The sequence below is a fragment of the Hypomesus transpacificus genome, chromosome 19 (genome assembly GCF_021917145.1).
Source record: "Hypomesus transpacificus isolate Combined female chromosome 19, fHypTra1, whole genome shotgun sequence".
NCBI lineage: Eukaryota > Metazoa > Chordata > Actinopteri > Osmeriformes > Osmeridae > Hypomesus > Hypomesus transpacificus.
The window spans coordinates 14,645,531-14,657,286 of record NC_061078.1 but is presented as its reverse complement, the minus strand read 5'-3'; the positions used below and the strand labels follow the sequence as shown (position 1 = coordinate 14,657,286).

Below are 11,756 nucleotides of genomic sequence, written 5' to 3'. Positions count from 1 at the left end.
GGGGCCGTTGCTTCAAGCCGAGGGGCGAGGGGTGGGGGCTTGGCTGAATGTCTATGGAGCTAGAAAGCTGACAAAAGTATCTGAATTTGAATGTGAAAGATCTGAATTATTTGTATGTCGAATTTTGGAGTATGGAGCAAGTGCTTATGAAACTTGTATAAACTTGTGTCTTCTCCTCTGCCAAAATTGGCAGTTACTGTTACCAAGTGAGTTGATACAGAGTCGGAGGGCGGCGGAGACTGATGGAAGACGCGGAACAACTGGCAAAGCTAGTCTATATATTTATGTTCCGTTGTTCTCTTTTCTTAGCCTGGCCCAGTTTCTCCCCGCCCACAAAAAAATTTGGTCGGGAAGTTGGGTCTGGAGGGTCTCGTATTGGGGACAACTACAGAAAACCAGAATCTGGACGGACTAATGAAATTGCCAGGGCGGGCTTTATACGATGATGGACAGATGATCAACAGTAACGTAATCAACAACGTCACGAAAGAGCGCTTGGGTTGAATTCGTTTTCAACAAACAACATATTACGTTGCTCTGATTGGTTGTAGGTCTATCCAATTGAGCGAAGAGGTATTTGTTTTACGAGTTCGGTTGAAACACGCCCCGTAGTCACAGCCCAACGGAGAGTTTTCAGACTCATATTCTGACCAGAATTATGAGGATGACAACGTCAGGCTATGTAGCATAGGCTATGTATGCAAAAGCATAAATTGCAGTATTAAACGTAAACATTGATAGCCAAACAACTAGTCCAAGTAACTCTGTCATTATCATGAACTTAATCGTTTTAATTGGAAGGAAAGAGGAAACATTAATGTTTACAATGCAGAGTCATTACACTACTCTTTATTTTAATCAGGGTAATTCCTATGAAATAATCTTAGATCTGCTGTTAACGTTTCACAATATGTAGCCTATGCGCACGATAAAAACTCAGTTGAAGGAAGCAGGACTTTTCAGAAGAAAAAACTAATAGTCCACTACAGAAGAATGAAATGCCACAATGACAGAGTAACGTGGACTAGGATAGTTGTTTGGCTATCGATTTTTACATTTAACTCGAAATACTTTTGCCTAAGTAGCCTACTATTTGCTACATTCTTCTATAGCCAAACACATGTTCTGGTGCACGTAACTCTGCCAGGCTATTGCATTTTGTACTTCTGTCGATCAATTTCTTATTTCTTGTTAGTTAGCCTACTGCATCCAATCAGCGCTAAAGTGTAGTAGGCTACCTACCCTTTCCGTTCAGAGTTAATGTAATGTGTTTTTGAGTTAATGTAATGTCGTTTTCCATTTGGGGGAGCGCGTTTTTGTATTGGGGGGAGGTGAACAAATCATCCGATTTGGGGGGAGTTGACTCGTATTGGGGGGGAGCAGGTTTTTGTATTGGGGGGAGGTGAACAAGTCATCCGTTTTGAGGGGAGTTGACTTGTATTGGGGGGCAGTATTTTCATTTGGGGGATGTACTCATATTAGGGGGTGTGGTTTGCACTTCAGGGCCACCGTAATTATGGCATAACATGTGCAGTCTTGACGAAGAAAATGCAAATGCAAATAGGATGATTGATTACTAATTGTATTTATGAGTCAAATAATGCAGCCACATTCTTAAAATGAAAATGCATTTCTGGAAATGCATTTGAATTTGAATTGTGGTCACGATTTTGCAGCCACGTTCTGAAAATGAAAATGCATTTCTGGAAATGCATTTGAATTTGAATTGTGGTCACGATTTTGCAGCCAGTTCTTGAAAATGAAAATGCATTTCTGGAAATGCATTTTCATTTGAATTTTGGTCACGATTTGCTTCCATACTACACAGGCTACTTTAGAGTATTCCAAAGTATACTTTGAAGTACTTGAGGAAGTATACTTGATGAACTGAAAGTGCACTACACAGGCTACTTTGCAGTATTCAAAAGTAAACCTTGAAATACACTATAAGTGTACTTTAAAGTGTACTAAATGACCTATAAAGTGGGCCAATTCAATTTACTAAGTACAAAAAAAGTATATAAATAAGTACACTGCTAGTATACTTTAAGTAACACGATAATAGTATACTTTTTATACTAAGTATAGGCTACGTACAAAATAAACTTGAAGTATACTTATTTTTTGTATGGGAAGGTAAAATCGGTTTAGCAATCAATGACTCCATTAAACAACTATGTATTTAAGAAGAGCAAGACAATACGATACAAAATGTTGTTATGTTACAAACATAACAAAATAGTGAGGAGGTCGTTTTGTTTTTTTACTATATCCTCCCATCCACTACCAAAAAGCATGTTAACTAGCTAGCTACTTGAACATCCAGCCAACCAAAAAGTAGCTAAATCTCTCAGAGCATCATGGACGTCCTTAGTGCCGTCCCAGATTAGAAGGGACGTCCATCGTCCAACGTCTTGTGAAATGTTTTTTATGTAAATCTATGACAGAATTTGTTTTGACGCACCGCCACTGATTCACAAAACCAAAGTTTCTGGTGCACGTAACTCTGCCTGGCTATTGCATTCTGTACTTCTGTCGATCAATTTCATATTTCTTGTTAGTTAACCTACTGCATCCAATCAGCGCTAAAGTGTAGTACCTACCCTTTCCGTTCAGAGTTAATGTAAAGTGTTTTTGAGTTAATGTAATGTCGTTTTCCATTTGGGGGAGCGTGTTTTTTTATTGGGGGGAGGTGAACAAGTCATCCGATTTGGGGGAAGTTGACTCGTATTCGGGGGGAGTGTTTTCATTTGGGGGATGTACTCATATTAGGGGGTGTAATTTGCACTTCAGGGCCACCGTACATTAGTAAGGTCGCTGAAGGAGTGGCTTTTCTCAGTAATGACGAATGGCAATATATTATGTTAGGTCACATTTAAGTGGTTGTTGTCAGGGGCTCAGGGGCAGTCTCCCACACACATTTAACGCTTAAACGCGGTAAATGTTCTTATTTTATTACTTGGTATATAATGTTTTTTGACATGTCCTTTGACATATTGTCATGACATGTTTGCGCACCGCCAATGATATCCTCTGACAAGCCATGCTGATCAATTAGATCTACTCAGGCCAGCATGCCATCTCAAACACTACTTATGACTTCCATAATCTCTCGAATCTAGGTGTCCCTGTCTGCTTTCGATCTTGTGCAGCTGCTTTGGTCTGAAGATAACCACGCCCCTCTCGTTGGCATGTTGGATTGGAAATAAATACAGCACCGCAATAAATGTGGTGTTCGAAAATAAAAGTCCTATCAAATAAATGAATGTCGTCTTTACGAAAACGTCATTTTGAAATAAGTAAATGTATTTATTGACGTTTTAATCACCGACTGCATCACAGGCACGGTGCATTAGCTGATCTAAATAAGGACATTGATCAGGTAACAACAAATAGTCTACTTTTGATGTAGGTTTGCTGCAAGATAACAATCTGATAGTCGCAACAATCACGTAGGTAGGTCAGATGGCTGAGTGGTTAGGGAGTTGGGCAATTAATCAGAAGGTTGTGGTTTGATTCCCGGCCGTGCCAAATGATGTTGTGTCCTTGGGTAAGGCACTTCACTCTTGTCTCGGGGAGAATGTCAGTGTACTTACTGTAAGTCGCTCTGGATAAGCGCGTCTGCTAAATGACTAAATGTAAATGTTCTCATAACTCAGACAACTCTCATAACTCAGCCAGATAGTAGTCTTTAGCCTAGACTATACCTGTTTTAATTAATTCCAAAATACAAGCCATTATATGACTGTAAAGCGCGTGCTGCAGGCTATGAGGATTTGGAAGGGTGAGTGAGGACATAATGGCCTGCTGGAGTAAGTTTGTTTCTCCAACAGGTGGCAGTCTGGATTTTATAAATGACAACATGGCAATTTCTCTGCATTCTCATATTTTCCTCGAACCTAAAACAACAGTTAGGCTACAGTTGTTACAATTGCTAAGAGTACTGTATTCATAATATTTTATGGATGTGTGCTTATCTGAATTCCCCAATTTCAGTGTAATTCAATTGTGTATTTAAGGTTTCATAAGAAATAACAGCTTTACATAGCATAATTCTTTGATAAAAAAAAAATGTTTTAGCAATTTGGACAAATACAATAGGCCTAGTAAGTGTCTTGTGATCATCATCATCATCAATATCATCAGAAGCATGTTCTTCAGACTATTTACTTTCTTCTTTCCCGTTGTCTAATTAATAACAAATAATCTATGTTCTATAGTATAACATAGTAAAAACATCTTGTTTTTGCTCCACCTCTACCCATAACTCTGTCGCTCTGTCATTTTGACAGCATTAACTTTGATTGTAGACAAGCCTATAATCTTAACAAGGAGTATATTAGCCTTCACCACAAACTGTATTCTACCACAATAATGGTTAAAGTAGAACTCTTTATTCTACATGCTCCACAATTCCCACTGTACTTTTCTTTCATTCTTTCCTTCTTGCCTAGGCGGAGGGAAAAGTAGTTCCGACGTGTTGTATTATTTTGATTGAGCTGGTAAACGACTGTGCGACTGCAGTCTAAGACCAAGTTGACAACAATTTTCTGTGACCTGTCTTTATGACTGTTAAGATACAGACGTACTATTCTAGCACTATAAACCATTTGTGTTTTTTTTATATGCTACGAAGACTATGTCGTGAACGCTCCTTCCTTTACAACTATTACTACAATACATTCCCTTTCCAGACTCAATTAGGGCTGCCCCATCCCGTCGTCGTCGCCGTCGTCATCTGCCGCTTGTCCGGGGATCGGGTCGCGGGGGCAGCGACCTAAGCAGGGAGGCCCAGACTTCCCTCCCCCCGGCCACTTCCGCCAGCTCTTCCTGGGGGACCCCAAGGCGTTCCCAGGCCAGCTGAGAGACATAGTCCCTCCAGCGTGTCCTGGGTCTTCCCCGGGGCCTCTTCCCAGTGGGACGTGCCCGGAACACCTCACCAGGGAGGCGTCCAGGAGGCATCCTAATCAGATGCCCGAGCCACCTCAGCTGGCTCCTCTCGACGCGGAGGAGCAGCGGTTCTACTCTGAGCCCCTCCCGGATGACCGAGCTTCTCACCCTATCTCTAAGGGAGAGCCCGGACACCCTACGGAGAAAGCTCATTTCGGCCGCTTGTATTCGCGATCTCGTTCTTTCGGTCACTACCCATAGTTCGTGACCATAGGTGAGGGTAGGAACGTAGATCGACTGGTAAATAGAGAGCTTCGCCTTTCGACTCAGCTCCTTCTTCACCACGACGGACCGATGCAGAGCCCGCATCACTGCGGACGCCGCACCGATCCGCCTGTCGACCTCGCGCTCCATTCTTCCCTCACTCGTGAACAAGACCCCGAGATACTTGAACTCCTCCGATTGGTTCAGGATCTCCTCCCCGACCCGGAGATGGCACTCCACCCTTTTCCGGTCGATTACCATGGCCTCAGATTTGGAGGTGCTGATTCGCATCCCAGCCGCTTCACATTCGGTTGCGAACCGCTCCAGTGAGAGCTGAAGGTCACGGCCCGATGAAGCCAACAGGACCACATCATCCGCAAAAAGCAGCGACCCGATCCTGAGGTCACCAAACCGGACCCCCTCAACACCCTGGCTGCGCCTAGAAATTCTGTCCATATAGGTAATGAACAGAATCGGTGACATAGGGCAGCCCTGGCGGAGTCCAACCCTCACCGGAAACAAGTTCGACTTACTACCGGCAATGCGGACCAAACTCTGGCACCGGTCGTACAGGGACCGGACAGCCCCGATCAGGAAATCCGGTACCCCGTACTCTCGGAGCACCCCCCACATGAGCCCCCGAGGGACACGGTCGAACGCCTTTTCCAAATCCACAAAACATGTGTAGACTGGTTGGGCGAACTCCCATGTACCCTCCAGGACTCCGCGGAGGGTATAAAGCTGGTCCACTGTTCCACGGCCAGGACGAAAACCACATTGCTCCTCCTGAATCCGAGGTTCGACAATCCGACGGACCCTCCTCTCCAGGACCCCTGAATAGACTTTCCCAGGGAGGCTGAGGAGTGTGATCCCCCTAAAGTTGGAGCACACCCTCCGGTCCCCCTTTTTAAAGAGGGGAACCACCACCCCGGTCTGCCAGTCCAGAGGCACTGTCCCCGATGTCCACGCGATGTTGCAGAGTCGTGTCAACCAAGACAGCCCTACAACATCCAGAGCCTTAAGGAACTCCGGGCGGACCTCATCCACCCCAGGGGCCCTGCCACCGCGGAGCTTTTCAACCACCTCGGCGACCTCAGCCCCAGAGATAGAAGGGCCCCCCCCGATGTCCCCAGACTCTGCCTCCACGTCGGAAAGCGTGTTGGTGGAATTAAGGAGGTCTTCGAAGTATTCCTTCCACCGATCCAGGACGTCCCCCGTCGAGGTCAGCAGCGCACCATCCCCACCGTATACAGTGTTGACAGAGCACTGCTTCCCCCTCCTGAGCCGCCGGATGGTGGTCCAGAACCTTTTTGAAGCCGTTCGGAAGTCATTCTCCATGGCCTCGCCGAACTCCTCCCATGCCCGGGTTTTTGCCTCCGCGACCGCCAAAGCCGCGTTCCGCTTGGCCTGCCGGTACACATCAGCTGCCTCTGGAGCCCTACCAGCCAATAAAGTCCGATAGGCCTCCTTCTTCAGCTTGACGGCATCCCTCACCTCCGGAGTCCACCACCGGGTCCGAGGGTTACCGCCGCGACATGCACCGACCGCCCTGCGGCCGCAGCTCCGGTCAGCCGCTTCAACAATGGAGGCCCGGAACATGGCCCATTCGGACTCAATGTCCCCGGCCCCCCCCGAGACATGGTCGAAGCTCTCCCGGAGGTGGGAGTTGAAGCTCCTTCTGACAGAGGGTTCCGCCAGACGTTCCCAGCAGACCCTCACATTACGTTTGGGCCTGCCAGGCCTGACCGGCGTCCTCCCCCACCATCGAAGCCAACTCACCACCAGGTGGTGATCAGTTGACAGCTCCGCCCCTCTCCTCACCCGAGTGTCCAAGACATGCGGCCCCAAGTCCGATGACACGACTACAAAGTCGATCATCGAACTGAGACCTCGGGTGTCCTGGTGCCAGGTGCACATATGGACACCCTTATGCTTGAACATGGTGTTCGTTATGGACAAACCGTGTCTAGCACAGAAGTCCAACAACAAAACACCACTCGGGTTCAGATCGGGGGGGCCGTTCCTCCCAATCACGCCCCTCCAGGTCTCACTGTCATTGCCCACATGAGCATTGAAGTCCCCCAGGAGGACGAGAGAATCCCCAGGAGGAGCGCTTTCCAGCACCCCCCCCAGAGACTCCAAAAAGGGTGGGTACTCTGAGCTGCCGTTTGGTGCATAAGCACAAACGACAGTGAGGACCCGTCCCCCCACCCGAAGGCGGAGGGAGGCTACCCTCTCGTCCACCGGGGTGAACCCCAATGTACAGGCGCCGAACCGAGGGGAAACCAGTATTCCCACCCCAGCTCGACGCCTCTCACCAAGGGCAACTCCAGAGTGGAAGAGAGTCCAGCCCCTCTCAAGGAGACTGGTTCCGGAGCCCACGCTGTGCGTCGAGGCGAGGCCGACTATATCTAGCCGGAAACTCTCTACCTCGCGCACCAGCTCAGGCTCCTTTCCCGCCAGCGAGGTGACGTTCCACGTCCCTAAAGCTAACTTTTGCAGCCGAGGATCGGACCGCCAAGGCCCCCGCCTTCGGCCGCCGCCCGTCTCACACTGCACCCGACCCCCATGACCCCTCCTGCGGATGGTGAGCCCACTGGAAGAGGGTCCCACGTTGTCTCTTCGGGCTGTGCCCGACCGGGCCCCATGGGAAAAGGCCCGGCCACCAGGCGCTCGCCATCGAGCCCCACCCCCGGGCCTGGCTCCAGGGGGGGGCCCCGGTGACCCGCTTCCGGGCAGGGGCAACTGGGAACCATTGTTGTATTTCTTCATGGTTGGTTTTTTGAGCCACTCTTTGTCTGGTCTTTCACCTGGAACCTGTTTGCCTTGGGTGACCCTACCAGGGGCATGAAGCCCCCGACAACATAGCTTCCAGGATCACTAGGACACGCAAACCCCTCCACCGCGGTAAGGTGGTGACTCAAGGAGGGGTGCCCCATCCCATCCAGCAAAAATACAAGAGCAATCTAAGAGTTTGTTACCTGTTTGGCCGCAACATTTTTACTTTTTTATATATATTCTATAGGCTGCATATTATTATTATTATTATATCATACGTAGTCTATTCATAGAGATTGAAATAGTTCTTATATGGTCATTAATATGGTGTGGTATGACATTGTATTATAGTCTGTTGTTTTGTATTGTGTTCTACACTACTATTCTGCATGTAAAACACGATTTCCCCCAATATCCATGACTAAGTCTGAATTAGCTAATTGAAATGAAATACATGTGATTAAATCAAAGGGGCACAGATTCAAGTTGGAATTAGTTTACATCACAATTTCACGGCGCGACAGACTTATGCATGTTCTTTTGAAGTATCCTTAAATGGAATGTCATTTCAAGTCTGCGACCACTCCGTGTGGTGTGTTTGCAGGGGACACCGTGTCACTGTTTTCAGCGGAAGGATACAACCCCAAATGTCATCGTTGTGCTGAGGCTTTTGCGAAGCAAAAATGTCTGCCTAAGGGAAACTCGCAAGTGACATATAGAGGATATTTGCGAACTAATATAGCGCAAACCGCAATTTCACTGACTTTGAGACGCATTCGAAAGAAAACGAGGCTACTACTGCCACACCCGATCGCCCTAGTTGGAATTTCAAACGGAAAAAGGTAATATTTATAAGTGAGTTTGCCAGAAGGTTTCGGACTGGGTGAAATAAGTTGGATTTAAGACAGACTGGAGAGTGTATGAGTGAATGATTGACATTTTACGCCAAAAACTGGGAAATACATTTATCTCAACGTATAGCCTAATGATGTGTTTTATATATAACAACAAATTATAATTTACCAATTGATTTAGATCTGTAGACTTTCTCTACAGTAACCATGTGCATATGGCTCCATCAGTCCGCGCACCCATAAAGCAAAGCATGCTCCTATAGCATTAGCCTAGACTTTGGTATACAAGATAAATAAGTTAATTTGTTACAGATTCTCTTACAGAAGAGTGGAAGTTGTTTTGTTTAAGATATTCGGTAGTCAGTTGAAATCGACGTTGCAAATCTGATAAACTGCAGTGTGCCAGGTTTTCTCAGTTTTCTACCGGTAATTAGGTGTCATCTCTACACAATCAAAACAACGTTGGGTGGGTGCCTCTTATTCGTGTTCATTTAAGAAGGAACTATTTATTGGCACATCATCTGAAGGATGGAAGACAATCAGGCTAATAACGTTTCACTGTAATTAGGCCAATCTAGTGCTTGTTGCTGCACCTTTGCTTTGGTGATCTAGGTGAACTGCAATGTCATGTGTCACTGTTTTGACATAGGCGTCTAAGTCTAGACCGTAATTGAAAATCTTTCACAGGACAATTCTGGCGTTCCAGGTTATATATTTTAGTGTAAAATACAAAACTCGTAGCCTATGTCATATCCAAAGCTCTGCAAAGTGTTTTTTCTTTTTAGGTTTAAAGATCGCAAGGATGAATCCTCAGCAGCGGATTGCCGCTATCGGGACAGACAAGGAATTGAGTGACTTACTGGATTTTAGTGCGGTATGATTGTTGTCTATACCACCTACTAGTTTGTATGTGTACTATTGCACCTCCAGTAAGACATATTTAATTTAAAATGTTAATGAAATAGTATGCACTATTGATCAGTATCTACATTTTTCCTGTTTTATAGATGTTTTCGCCACCTGTAAACAGTGGGAAAAACAGGCCAACTACCCTCGGAAGCAGCCAATTCAGTACGTCAGGTAGGATTTCAAACCATAAACTTACTTAAATCATGACTTTTTATTTGTTTCTGCCATCTTCAAGTAGTGTTGGATGTTTGTAGTAAAATGCATCTTGTTTACCCAGAATTAAGTTTGCTTAAGGAGGTTCATTTCTAAGAAATAGCCAAGAAAAAGGTGATTTTCAAACTAGTGTAATGTGATCAATTTCCCGCCTCAAAGTAATGCCTGTGAATAGTGCACATCTGGTGCTTGAAACATGATACCTCCACCTGGAATTATCATAGAATTACTATTGTTAGTAAGGTGGAATAAAGAATGGTTAATTTGAGACGTTTCAAATCGTTTTATCAACCCAACTGCTAATTGCTTGTATTTCATAACTGCCTTGTGAAGCAGAACTTCAGCCCTCACACCACAATGTTGTACTCTTGGTGTAATAATAGATATTTGGGTTAGGGTGATTTAGTTTCGAAACCTTGTTGGCCAGACACGTAGCGCTGTTTGCATTTGACAGTAATTTCCTGTACACCCAGTATTCTGTAAGGCGAGGGAGGGTTGTTTAGGCAGGTACATGGTGGGTATGTGTTGATAAGTAATGCCAATGTTTCCTGCTTTCCTGTGGATCCTTGCTCAGCTGAAATGCCCCAGGACATTTATTCAGAGAACATCTATTGTCTGATCTGTTTCAAGAAAAAGACAACAATCAAGTATTATGTCTCTTCAATACATGTTTTATGTAAAGCAACAAAGCATTACTTGTCAGTTATCAGGAACATGAAGGACACACTTTTAGCTGAATCAAAGCAACAAGACAATTAAATAAAAATAGATATTTGTGAACAAACTTTAGATGGTTACGGATGTTTTAGAGCGCTCTGCAACTCAAAAAGGAAACATGATGTCAGGTTGTGACTCTCCCTTGATGTGTAATGCTTATAATCTTAGTGAATATGATGCTTACCAAGTCATTGAAGTAATCTGTGTGACATTCATGGTGGTTTATTGGACATTTCCTAAGCATGTATTAGGAGCTATGCAGAGGTATTAATGCTTTATAATGTTCATATGATAAAGCATACAGACAATATCATTTTGACAAGAGGCAATACTTCAAATTGAGTTTTCATCACAAAGGCACAATGTATTCATATCATATTGTGTCAAATGTAGGGTTGTATGTAACTGAAATACTAGATCATAACCCATGACCAAATTATCTCCCCATCTAGATATGAATCCCACCAGCACTCTTACCAGCAATAATCATTGTAAAACTTAAATCAAAAACATTCTAAAAAGCTTATTTCAGGAATTTGTTAAATTAGAGAAGGGATTTGCACTGAGTAACCTTTGCTGAAGGCTTTATAATTTAATATAGCATGGAATTCATGGACATCATGTGACCATCCACATTTAAGCCTGATGTGTTGAGCATGCACTCTTGTAGCATCCAGAATAGACCAGCATCAGCATGGGGCTTTCTCTTTGGAATAGAAAAGAAATTGAGAGGTTTATGAGACAGTGTTTTCACTGTCTGTTTCTGATGTATTTTGCTAATGAGAAATGAAAAGTTGTAATTTAGTCATGTCTTCTCCTATGTCATTAACCAGAAGACATTAATGGGGTGCTTTTGTTTATGATGTCCTTCAGGATAATGTTAAATGCCAACTTAACCTGTTTTATACCACACTTCACAAAACATATTTTTCATGTGTTTCTTGACACACATTTAACCACAGCATACAAGGCTAATGTGTAGACACTAGTGCTTCTCTAGCTCACATAAAGACCTCTGGCTCTTCTTCTCAGGTACACAACTACCCTCAGAGCCCACCATTGCACTTTTTTATTTGGAGAGCTATATTAGGAGTTGTCAGATCATGGTTTGCCCTCTCGGTCCCACTTACC

General features: G+C 44.7%; 1 protein-coding gene across 3 annotated transcripts in view; it reads left to right on the top strand.

The window, feature by feature from the left end:
• The first annotated feature begins 8,598 nt into the window (after positions 1 to 8,598).
• tcf12 (transcription factor 12) overlaps positions 8,599 to 11,756 on the top strand; it is a 76,898-nt gene continuing 73,740 nt past the window's right edge. For 2 of the 3 annotated variants that reach the window (XM_047042782.1, XM_047042787.1), the window contains exons 1-3: positions 8,599 to 8,774; positions 9,572 to 9,660; positions 9,794 to 9,866. In XM_047042782.1, the coding sequence (XP_046898738.1) occupies positions 9,589 to 9,660; positions 9,794 to 9,866 (145 nt within the window). In that variant the 5' untranslated portion in view covers positions 8,599 to 8,774; positions 9,572 to 9,588. The remainder of the gene's footprint in view (positions 8,775 to 9,571; positions 9,661 to 9,793; positions 9,867 to 11,756) is intronic. The other variant, XM_047042784.1, reaches the window with a different exon arrangement.